The following is an 11,908-nucleotide window of genomic DNA, read 5'->3' on the forward strand; positions in this document are numbered from 1 at the left end:
CCGGGACCGTCCCACTCTGCTCCGCCCCCCCCAAGCCGGACACTGCCGGAGCCGCCGCCGCGATGTCCGCGCTCAGCGTCAGCCGGGTGAGGGGGCTCGAGAGGCTCGGAGGGGACGGAGAGGGCCGGGATCGTGCTGGGGCGGGGGCGCCGCTGCCAGCCCCGACCCCGGGGGTCTCGTCTCGGGGGCGGCCTCAGAGCTGCTGCCCCCGCTGCCCCCGGGATCAGTGCCCGCTGCCCCTCCCAGGGGTCGGTGCCCTCTGCTCCCCGAGGGCTGCCCGTGCCCTTGGTAACTGGGAACATTCCTTACGTTGGGATCCACCGGGCCCCCTCCCCGGGAACTGCGCTGGCGCTTCCAATTCTCCCCGTGATTCCTGAATTGGGGGAAAGGTGAAGGGCGCCGGTCCGGCCGTGTCCCTGCGCTGTCCCTCCGGTGCCGCTCCAGTGTCCCCATGGCCACCTGCCCCAAACGTCACGGTCACCGGGGGGGGTGGGGGTGGGGGGGGTGTCTGTCCGAGAGCGGCGGGGGCTGTGGATCTCATAAGGGATGCTTCGGGCACCGGGATTTAGGGTTCAGCCCCCAGCAGCTGGGCCAGAGAGGGTGGAAGGCACGAGGAGCTGGGGTTAGGCTCAGGGCACAGAGAGGTGACCGAGCGGGCAGGTGCTCGCCCAAATCCATACACGGAATCACAGACTGGTTTGGGTGGGAAGGGACCTTAGAGACCACTCAGTTCCACCAGTTCCTGCCTGTGGCAGGAACACCTTCTGCTAGACCAGATTGCTCCAAGCCCTGTCCAACCTGCCTGGGAACACTTGCAGAGATGGGGCACATAAACTGCTCCAGCATCTCATCCTCTGTGTGTGACCTTTGGTCCTTTGTCCCTCCTCTGTGCGCCTCCTGCTGTGACCCCCTGCCCAACCCTCACCTCCACCTGTCTGAGGGTGTTGGTGTTTCCAGAGTCACCTCAGCGATGTCCTTGACCTTGCACAGCCCTGGGACAGGAGAACCACGAGACCGAACGTCTCTAACACAAACTTGACAGCTCCTTTCCACAGGGTGTCACCTTCAGCCTTGTTAGGAATTCAGGGCTTTTCCTAGTTTTGTCTAAACTTTTTGGTGGACAAGCTGCATAGGACTGGATCATCCTTAAGGAAAAAAACTCAGCAAATCCCAAAGGAAAACAAAAATCAACCAAACAAAGCTCCCACAATTACAATTCCCTGGTTTTTTTTCTACCTCATCTTCCTGTCAGTTCTAGCTCAAACAAGGTGTAAAATGTTTGGGAGGGTTGAGGTTTGTCTGGAGGCTTCCTGGTATTATTTGTTTTGTTTTCCTACCCTGTGGCAGCAGTTTGGTAAGAAAGCTCAGGCAAGAAGGGAAAACCTGCATGAGAAGGGAAAATATCATTTTACAACATCTGTGGCTTGTGAAAACCCCACGGATAACACTTCACCTTCTGGAAGCCGCCCCCCCCATTCCCTGGGCTGTGCATCACTGACTCCGCAGCTCTGCCTTCCAGGCTCTATCCCAGCTCTTCCCACAGTTCTTCACCTTTTGGTTTTACAGGTATTTTCAGTATTCTCTGAAAATACCTTTTTTGCCTGTGTGACACCTGTCACAGCCCGTGTCCCTCACCAGCACCTCTGGGATGTGCCCCTCGCTCCAGCCCGGGACATTCCCTCATTCTCACACTCCTTTTCCTGCAGCAGCTGCTCCAGACCATGGTCTGGCACGGCTGGAGGTCGAGCTCCAGCAAACCTGCCCCAAATGTGCACCTGAGCAAACCTGGGGCCGGGTTCAGCTTCGGTGAGTGTGGCAGGGCTGGGGAGGGAGGGAACAGGGAGGGACAAATGGCAGCAAACGAGACAAAAAACCAGAGACCCCCCCAAAAAAAACCCACCCAAACAACCCCAAAAAAGCCAAACAATGGCACTGGAGTTCAGGAGGAATTTCAAGGTAGGTGTTTATTTGGAATAGATTTCTATTCTTTTTATAAAAACTATTTGAAATCTGAAATCCCTTTTCCTTTCCAGCTCAGGACTGCTGGGGGGACATGTGTGATATTTCTGAGGCCTTCTTTTACCTATCTTGAGCTCTTTTAATTGCCAAAGTTACCTCAGCATTGAACAATGATCCTGCATTGGCTTTTAAACTGTTAAAAGAACCCTGTGTAGCATCAGGGGAACGCAGTGGGTCCAGGGATGTGACACACAGATTCCTCCTCACTTGAGCTATTACAGCAAATTCTGTGGGGCAGCAGCAGATGTTTGATGGGTGTTTTTACTAAAACATTTTGTTACCTGGCACTTCCTGCTCTATTTTCAATAGTTTTTGAATAATTTGGTAAGTAACGGTGTTGTGGGCATTGCTCAGAGCTCAGGGGAGTTTCAAAGGGAAGGAGAAAATTTAACATCTTTGTGATTTTTTTACCTCTTATTTTCCACTAGAACTGACAGATGAACAGAAGGAATTCCAAGCCACTGCCCGGAAATTTGCTCTGGAGGAGATTATTCCTGTTGCTGCTCAGTATGACAAGACTGGTGAGGTAAATCCACCACACAGCAGGGGAAAAACAGACTTTTCTCTTAATTTGAATTTTGAAATGTTACCTGTGATAATCAATCGGGATTTTTCCTGTTCCAGTATCCTGTGCCACTCATCAAACGGGCCTGGGAGCTTGGGCTGATGAATTCCCACATCCCAGAGAGCTGTGGTGAGTGATGATCCATTTTAATCCCTAAAATAAACCAAAGAAAAGGCCTTGGAGGGGATTTATGTGTGAAATTGTGGCTTATGTGTAAAATTACCAGTTGCACCCTGGAGTAATCCCAAAAGGATCCATGGGCAGGTGGGCACACACAGGTGGGCCAGGTGGGTGTTAAACACTCGAAATTCAGGAATGGATTTGAAAAATCATCATGTTTCATGGTGAGAAGATCATCAGCACAGTCTGGCTGGGATACCCACAAATAACCTGGAAAAGGAGGTCACTGGTGAGACTGACTTAGTGGGTGCCTCCCAAGAGCTGTGGGAGAAGGTCATGGAACAGGGTGTTAAAATGAAATTCAAAATGGGAAAAGAGATGGACACAGGAAAGGGGAAAAGCGATCCAGACTTCCCAGGTAAAATGGTGTCTGCTGCACCAGTCCCTGCCTCTGAAAAAAGGGAGTTGGGGGTTCTAATAGGTAGTTTTGTGAGGCGTCAGAACCCTCATGGCCCTGCCTCTGCTTCCCAAGAGCTTCTGGGGGAATGCTTGGATGTAAAGCAGTGACAGATCCTAGTGGCACCTCCTGGCCATTTTGTGCCACTTGTTCCACCTTGAGCGCAAAACTCCCCCGGAACCGTAAAATGGGATTTTTAAGTCATCTGACTGAAATGAAAATAAAGAAATAAAATAACAAAAATATAAATGTGACAGCACATTCTTTCCCAAGGCCGTGGGGGGATGGCCAATGGAATGCAGTGCACACGGGGATGTTTGGATAATAAAAGCTTGTAAATCACTAATATTTTCCACTTGAGACTCCGTTGAGCTCTGACCTGTCCCCTACAGGGGGGTTGGGGCTGGGCTCCTTCGAGGCATGTTTGATCACGGAGGAGCTGGCCTACGGATGCACCGGGGTGCAGACAGCCATCGAGGCCAATTCCCTGGGGGTGAGTCCTGCTTATCCCCAAACTGCACTCTGGGACCCTCAAACTCATCTCTGCGTCCTTTAAACTGGGGTTTCAGCCCTCAGAACTGGGATCTAGCCCCCCCAACCAGGCTCAGTCCTCCAAACCGGGTTCGGGGCCCTTGAAGTGACGGATTAATGCTCTGAACATTCCCTTGCAGCAAATGCCGGTGATCATCGCTGGGAATGAGCAGCAGCAGAAGAAATACTTGGGAAGGATGACAGAGGAGCCCCTCATGTGTCTGAGTGTGACCAGGCAGTGACAATAATTAGTTAATTAATTAGCTGATGACAGAGGAGTCCCTGACGTGTGTGAGCGTGACCAGGGATCCATCAGTGCCCACAATTCCACAGTAATTTCGTGGCTGCCCAAACCCAGGTCGTTGATTCCTCGGGATGCTGGTGTTTGTTTCCTCCAGGCCTACTGTGTGACGGAGCCCGGCGCGGGCTCGGACGTGGCTGGGATCAAGACCTGGGTGGAGCGGAAGGGAGATGAGTATGTCATCAACGGGCAGAAGATGTGGATCACCAACGGCAGGAAGGCCAACTGGTGCGTTGGCTGGGATCGGTGTGGCTTCGCAGTCCCACTGGGCTCCGCTGGTGTTCCTGGAAGGGCCTGTCACCAACCTGAGTGCTCCGCTCTGTCACCAGCTCATGGGAACGAGGCACCAGCAGCCCCTGTGGGTGCCCAAACAGGGAATGGGGTGATGACGTCACAGCTCGGTGACGTCGTCACAGCTCGGTGACGTCATGGTTCGATGATGTCAAAGCCCCAGTCAGGAATGCAGCTTGATTTGGGCTGAAACCAAACCAAATCCGCTCTCCTTTCCCCTTGGGACAGGGAGTTCACTCACAGAGCGCTCAGGTTACCCAGCCCTGCCCTGGCTCTGGGGCAGGGATCAACTGCTTCTGACTCAGCCACGAACCTCTCCAGGGAAAACAGGAAAACTCTGGAACTGGGGAGTTACATTGAATTTCCTTAAGGGAAGGTATTTCCAAGGAGTCCCAGAGCCTGCCCAGCACAGCAGGGCAGCACAGACCCTTCCCCAGGGCTCAGCACCCCATCCCTCCCCACCCCAACACACCAAGGCTTTACAGTTCAAGAGGAAAAACTTTATACAAAAAGTATCTACAAAAGTTGGGGTTTCTCACTGTTTAACTCCTTGCTTGAAGCAGAACCATCACAGAGACTCTCCCAGCACATTCCTGACCCCCAGCAGTGGGATTTCAACAATTGCTAACAGAAAAAAATGCATTTACAACTGATACTGAGTAAAATTGAGATATTGGCAATTGAGAGGATAAGGCTTTGCACACAATACTGTATTCCCTGAGTGATAATCCTCACGGATGTTCTGGGAATTGGTTTATTTGTGGCTACTTGTGAGGCTGAGTGTGATATTGAGACACAACACATGGAGAAGGCAGAGAAGCTTTGCAGGTAGATCTGAGGGAATTTCATTAAGTCTTGATGTTTGCAGGAAGAGAGGCCCTGAGAACACTGACATTCCTTGCACTCCTCCCTCCTCGTTGGTTGGGGGTTTTTTTGGAAGGGCTCATTAAAAAGGTTTCCTGTATGGTACACAGATTAAAACTGGGGACACTTCTGCCCAGCAGTGTCTGATTGCTGAGGATGAGCCCAGCCCCTGTCTCTGTTCCCCCGCAGGTATTTCCTGCTCGCCCGCACTGACCCCAACCCCCGAGCCCCAGCCAGCAAAGCCTTCACGGGGTTTATCGTGGAGGCCAACAGCCCCGGCATCCAGATCGGCAGGAAGGTGAATTGCCAAGAGCTGATTAATGTTCAGGGGGGCGAAGGTGTCAGCAGCCAGGTGGAGAACTTCCCCCAAAACTTCACAGTTAGCTGGAATTTCGCCTGCTCCTGCCCCAGGAAGGTGCTGTGGAGTTCTCTTTGAGGTGGTGGGGGGGAACAAAAACAAAACAAAGAAACTGCCATTTTTAGTAGCAGCAAAACTAGAGATTGAACATTTGGAACTTGAAAACCTCATTTTTTTAGGAATTTGTCTATTGGCAGCACAGCTGGGTCTCACAGCTGCCTTCACTGAGGTTCTTGGCTGTTTCTTCTCCCATGTCAGAGGGTAGAATTGAATTACACATGTAACTGAATCCTCCAAAGGATAAACTGAACCAGAAAAAGCCAAAGGAGAGATTCTAGCCCCAGGATTGATATCCCACACAGTGGGACAGGTCAGGGCCTTGCTGGGCTGGGAAGGCAAAGTTGGTATTGTCTCTATGATTGGTTTTAGCTAAAATTGAAGTGGTTTGGGGGGGAAAAAAAAGTTTCTTTGAGTAAACTAAAGGATGGAACCTCAGAAAAATCTGATTTAGTGGCACCTCTGTAAATTCCCTTTTCCAGGAGCTGAACATGGGCCAGCGCTGCTCGGACACGCGCGGGATTGTCTTCGAGGATGTCCGAGTCCCCAAGGAGAACGTGCTGATCGCGGAGGGCGCTGGCTTCAAGATCGCCATGGGCGCCTTTGACAAGACTAGGCCCTCCGTGAGTGCCAGAAATGGGCTGTTTCTAACCTAAGCTGGGGATTTCTGCCGCTTATCCTGCACTGTGCCTGCCCCAGGTGGCAGAGGGGGCCGTGGGGCTGGCGAAACGAGCGCTTGATGAGGCCACGAGGTACGCGCGGGAGAGGAAAACCTTCGGGAAACCCATCGTAGAGGTGGGTCCGAGGGATTGGACGTCAAAAATGGCAAAGTCTAATTCAACATGGAGTTGAGGGATGGATCCCAGTTCTGTAGAACTCCTCAAGCACAACTTCCCAAGCTTATTGAATTTGCAAATTAGGAAATGAAGATATAAAATCAGATTATGGGGAAAAAATTTATTCCCAGAAAGATTTCTCCAGCCCTGGCACAGGGCTGTGGGGGACTCCCCGTCCCTGGAGGGTTTCACCATGTGGATGCAGCACCTGGAGACACAGTTTAGTGGTGAGGGCGAGGGTTGGACTTGGTGATCTTGACACTCTTGTCCAGCCTCAACAATTCCATGACTCCTTGAGTCCCTGAAGAAGGCACATTCCCCTTGAGTGTCACTGCCCTTTGAAGCTCACCCGGTGGGTCTCCCCGCTCCCAGCACCAGGCCATGGCGTTCCTGCTGGCAGAGATGGCCGTGAAGGTGGAGCTGGCCCGGCTGGCGTACCAGCGCGCGGCCTGGGAGGTGGACGCTGGCCCCCACAACACCTTCTACGCCTCCGTCGCCAAGGCCTTTGCCGGGGACATTGCCAACCAGGTGGCCACCGATGCCGTGCAGATCTTTGGGGGGAACGGGTTCAACACGGAATATCCCGTGGAGAAGCTCATGAGGGATGCCAAAATCTACCAGGTGAGTGGGACAGAGCGTGGGGCTTCCACAGCGACACAGGCATTCTATAGAGAATAATTAACAGCTGAGTAATTGCAATCAGGATGGACACGGGATGAAAAGGTTTGGGGGCTGAGAGCAACAATCCTTCCGTTGGCAGAAAGGCCTTAAATTTGAGATCCTCAAATACTCACACACCAGGCAGGTGCTTCAGCTGAGCTCTCATGAGCACTAAGGAACACAGATTAATTAATCAGCATTAATTACCCTGTGTGGGCTGCAGGAACAGCTGTGGGGCTCGGCCTGTGGTGATTCACTTCTTTAGGTATTTATTTATTGGTTTTTTTTCCAAAAGAACAAACACGGTCATATTTCCTCATTTTTGGCCCATGGACACACCTAATCCCCAGCGGTTTTTCTGCAGTATTATTGCCAAGAAATTATTCCAGGCCAGAATTTCTCTCTTGACTCCAGTTCGTTATTCAGCAGGAAAGATTAAATTCCATTTAGCAAACCCAGGGCTCTTCACCTTTTCCCTCTTTCCGACATTACCCATGACTGGATGGAAGAAATGCAAACAGGTCTCAGGGAACAGAGGTCACAGCTGCTGTTGTTACTGTTGTTTCTGGGTAGTTGACATTCCTTTTACAGCTGACTTTAAAATTCCAACTGTTCTCACCAGCTAGGAATTTTTCCCTCCCCAAGGACAGAAAGCAGCTGTTTGCAATCTAAAAATTATCAGTCCGAATTTCAGTCCTGCCAGGGAGGAACTGAATGAGCCGCAGGCCTTTGTCAAGATCAGGCTCTTTTCCTCTTCTGGGATTTTTATTCCCCAGGATCCCAGTTATCCAATTCTCCATCACACCGATCCATCCTCAATGCAGAGCCAGGGAAGCTGGGACCTTGAAATTGTTCCAATTACTCTGATATAGTATGAACTTTGGGGTCTGTTTCCTGCTCCCTCCATCCCTGCAAGAACTCAGGAAAGGCACTGGGCCGTACAATTCCAGCAGCTTCACCTGGAGAAGATTCATGTGGTTTGGGGAAGATTATCTTGATTTTGAGACGGCAGAGAAAGTGAATTTGCAGGAGTGGGAGCAATATGCCAATCCTACTTCTGGTAGAACTGGGAGCTGAAAAACCAAAACCCAAAATTCTGCTGCCCTGGAGCTGCCACAGGCTGTGCCTGGGGGATCCCTGGATCCCTCCTGTGCTGCACACACAGGTGTTTGTGTACCTGGGATCCCTGGATCCCTCCTGCACTGGGCACACACACCTGTACGTGGTTATTGCCTGTTGTGGGTCATGGTCACACTCATTTTTCCTCCTTTTGTCTCTTCCTGCCCCCGGGCTCGGCGCTGAGAGGGTCCCGGGTGGGCAGAGCTCTGGTTGAACGCCCTTCCCAGCACTCGGCTCCCCCAGCCCTGGCTCTCCCTGCAGATCTACGAGGGCACGGCGCAGATCCAGCGGGTGATCATCGCCCGCGAGCACCTGGGCAGGTACGGGGCCTGAGGGACGCGGCGGCTCTGGGTCCTGCCTTCCAGGGAAGGAGATTTTGCTGCATTTCTCCATTAGAAACATCTGGGAAAATCCCTTTTCCTCCAAACTCCTCTTCTTGTGCCTGATCCAGCACAAGCTCTGGAACCCCATCCGTCCCCTCACCCATCCCCCCAGCTGACTGTCTCAAACATCCCTGAATCCCACAGGGATCGGTGTCTCCCTCGCCCACTCTCCTTTTGGCAGCAGAGGAAGAAAAAACCTTCCCTGGCAAACCTTCATGATCAAAAAGTGAACAAAATTTGAATTTTTTTATTTATTTCTGACTTCTTGTTGATTTGTTCCCGTGAAGGCAAAAAATCCAGCACATCCCAGGGGTCGGATTTGGGGGGTTTCCATGTGTGTAACGGCACTGATCGGCTCCCGGTGTTTACTCCTGGAGCTTGGGCAAACGGATCAGTCTCAGGGAACCCAAAGAACTGGCTTTGCCTCCTGAGGAAGGGCCCAGCTGGCTCTGGCACAGGGAACGCAGGGCCCCAGTTCCCCAGATCCATAGGAAGCACTGTGGGTTTGGGGCCTTTCATCAGCCAATTTGAGAGGAAAACAAAAGTGAATCCGTTTCTTGTGCCTTGAGCAGGATGTCCTTGTTACAAGCAGGCGGCAATGATGGTGCCTGACAGGGGCCGCGTGTCCGGGGGCCAAAGGAGCGGGATGGGGCAACGGGAACGTGGATTAACTGATCCCATGGGAAAAGCCTGCAGGAAAGGGGTTCGGTTTGGGCGTCGCAGCGTGGGCTGAGCTGGGGCGACGCCAACACAGGCTGGGGATGGGGCCTGCCCAGCACAGCGGGTTTCCCTGGAAAGGGGCTGTTTGGGAGTCGCTGCTGCATCCCAATAGAAGCTGTCGTGCGGGCGGGACAGGGGCGGCTGTTCCCGCGCTCCTTGCACGCTCCGGTGGGATCCGGTGCAGTGTGCGGGTCCCAGCGTGGGATGCACCCCGGGTGGGGCTGGCGGGTGGGAGTGGACAGGGGATGGATGGGCTGGGGATGGAGGCAGATGGAGGTGGGTGGGATGCGGATGGAGGCAGATGGATGGGGATGGAGGCAGATGGGATGGGGATGGAGGTAGATGGAGGTGGGTGGGATGGGGACTGGGCAGACGGGATGGGGATGGATGCGGATGGAGGTGGAAGGAGGCGGACGGGGATGGAGGTGGATGGGATTTGGGACGGATGGGGATGGATGCGGATGAAGGAAAACGGAGGCGTGTGGATGGGGATGGATGCGGATCGGGGAGGGTGGGATGGGGGTTGGGCGGACTGGATGGGGATGGAGGCCGATGGGGGACGATGGGATGGGGATTGGACGGATTGGAGAGCGGTGGATGAGCACGCAGCCAGACGGGGGAGGATCCCGCCGGCAGCTCCTCCTGCCCCGCCCGCGGTCGGGCGTCACTTCCAGCGGAACGGAGGGTAGGAGCGGCCGCGTGGTGCGGGACGGGGCGGGGGTGCAGAGGTGCCGGCGGGTTTGGGGGTCCCGGGGGGGGCTGCTGGGCGGCTCGCTCCCCGCAGGCGGCGGATGCCGCGGGCACGAAACCCCCCGGCCCTGGAGCTGCCCCACGGGCCGGGGCTGTCGAAGGTGCCGCCCCAAGGCCGCGGGGCCGGAGCCGCTGCCCCGAGCCCGGCGGGCCCAGGACGGAGCGTCCGGGCCGGGCGAGGCGGCCGCGGGAGGATCCTGAGCCCGATGCCGGCCCAGCCGAGCGGCTCCTGCGGGAACAGCCCTGCCGGCTCCGGGAAGCAGCTGCGGGCGGGTTTCTCTTGCCCGCAGCGGCGACGGCTCCAGCCCCGGGCTGTGCTCCGGGGTCCCGGCTGAAGGCGGGAGCGTCCTGCTTTGGGGACAGGGTGTGTGGGCTGGGCCGGGCCGGAGGAGGCACCGCCTGGGCCGGGGATGAGTGCTGGCATGTATTAGCTGAGCTGAGCTGATGTCTCTCACCGCTTTAGCTCTAGAATTACTCTGAGGCCCAGCAAGCTCCAGGTCCCTTGGGAGGTTAGTGCGGAGCTTTTCCAAACTGTGGGATCAAGTTCCCACCGTCCCAAACTGTGACGCAGCGAGAGGAGGAGGGGGGCACAGGTTGTGTTTTGCTCGGTTCCCACCTTGGGCAGGAGCAGTTCTGGGCTCAGTCCTGGCTGTTGTGCCCGGGGGGGGGGGCTCTCCCCTCGCCTGAATTCCATTGTTTGGGGCTTTGTGGCCATGTCCGGGGGGGAATGTTGACTCGGGGTGTCCCTGAGTGCCACGGGCGCTGGCAGAGCTCTGCAGTGCCGCGTGTGCAGCCGGGCTGGTGCAGCTCCGGGCGGGAGTGGGCAGGAGGGAACTGGCACCTCCCATCAGCTTTGCCCTAAACCCAGAATGTTTTCTGTCCCACCCAGGTCTTTGGGACAGCCCAGGGCTGTGCCATTTTGGCTGGCCCAGAGCTGTGCGCCAGCATTTTGGAGAGTCCGCAGCGCTGCAGCTTCCGGTGGGGCACGACAGGTGAGGTTTGGGGTGACCCAGCTGCCAGCAAGGTCCCTCTTCCAGGGCGTTTGGATCTCCAGCCGGGTCTCCAGCCAGCTGGAAAGGTGTGGGTGCGTGTGTGCAGCTCCCTGGCGCTTCTTGGGCACCTGTCAGCTCCCGAGAGACTGATCCGTGGGGTGAGAAAGAAAACAGGCCAGGGGCACTTGTTAGATTGGGTCTTTTTGTGTCTGTAAAATGCAGGTTTGGCAGTTGGTTCCATATTTATAAAGAGGATTTGAACATTTTTTTGTTGTTATCACAGCCTGTGATTTGTTCCATTCCTATCACTCTGCATCCTGGGAGACACACTGCTCATCATCCAGGCCTCAGACGGGGAAAAGCCCCCGAGCCCCAGGTTGCCCCTGGGAGGAGGTGGTGCAGCAGGGTGGGGGTCACAGGGATATTATGGGGCTTTATGCAAGGGGAGGGTGCTGCCCATCCCTCTGCCCGTGGTGCAGGTCCTGTGTCACATGGTGGGTGCTGGTCCCCAGCCCCTCAGTGATGGGTGCCCTGTGTCACACGGGCGGTGCTGGTCACCAGCCCCTTGAGGCACCATCCATGTTTCCCACCTGCCCCTTCCCTACACTCAGAGAACAAACAGGCAGAGAGACCTGAGCAGCTGGGGGAGCTCAGGGGGGGAAACCAAACCCATGTGATGGATGTTCAGTAATCCAAAGGAGGCAGCCTTCCCTCTTCCTACCCTGGAAAGGTCTGGAAGGCCCTGTAATTTGGAAGCTGGCAAAGCCCTTCCCTGTCAGAGGTGACAAGGAGGTCCCACAGCACCGTGTGGAAAGGGGCCCACATTGGAGCAGTTTGTGAATTGTTGCCTGTGGGAGAAGAACTGTCTCCCACGGGAGGGACCCA

General features: G+C 54.9%; 1 protein-coding gene across 3 annotated transcripts; it reads left to right on the forward strand.

Annotated features, from left to right (window-relative positions):
• The first annotated feature begins 30 nt into the window (after positions 1–30).
• Positions 31–9,142, forward strand: LOC108509811 (medium-chain specific acyl-CoA dehydrogenase, mitochondrial-like). Of its 3 annotated transcripts, XM_017839397.1 has the most exons (13): positions 39–86; positions 1,707–1,806; positions 2,448–2,545; positions 2,644–2,713; positions 3,554–3,654; positions 3,833–3,919; positions 4,091–4,221; positions 5,338–5,446; positions 6,046–6,186; positions 6,263–6,358; positions 6,772–7,020; positions 8,440–8,498; positions 8,706–9,142. In XM_017839397.1, exons 1-13 carry the CDS (start codon positions 63–65, stop codon positions 8,800–8,802), a joined length of 1,362 nt encoding a protein of 453 aa, XP_017694886.1. In that variant the 5' UTR covers positions 39–62; the 3' UTR covers positions 8,803–9,142. The 3 variants fall into 3 exon arrangements, with proteins under 3 accessions (XP_017694884.1, XP_017694886.1, XP_017694885.1); XM_017839395.1 differs by lacking the exons at positions 1,707–1,806; positions 3,554–3,654 and having other exon boundaries at positions 31–86; positions 3,833–4,221; XM_017839396.1 differs by lacking the exons at positions 39–86; positions 1,707–1,806; positions 3,554–3,654 and having other exon boundaries at positions 2,359–2,545; positions 3,833–4,221.
• Positions 9,143–11,908: the final 2,766 nt, after the last annotated feature.

Source organism: Lepidothrix coronata, unplaced genomic scaffold, assembly GCF_001604755.1.
Source record: "Lepidothrix coronata isolate B3197 unplaced genomic scaffold, Lepidothrix_coronata-1.0 Scaffold407, whole genome shotgun sequence".
NCBI lineage: Eukaryota > Metazoa > Chordata > Aves > Passeriformes > Pipridae > Lepidothrix > Lepidothrix coronata.

Coding starts and splice junctions, on each gene's coding strand:
- LOC108509811 (XM_017839397.1), top strand. CDS start 63: ATGTCCGCGCTCAGCGTCAGCCGG. Junction 2,546..2,643: donor AGTATGACAAGACTGGTGAG/GTAAATCCACCA, acceptor TTCCTGTTCCAG/TATCCTGTGCCACTCATCAA. Junction 4,222..5,337: donor AACGGCAGGAAGGCCAACTG/GTGCGTTGGCTG, acceptor GTTCCCCCGCAG/GTATTTCCTGCTCGCCCGCA.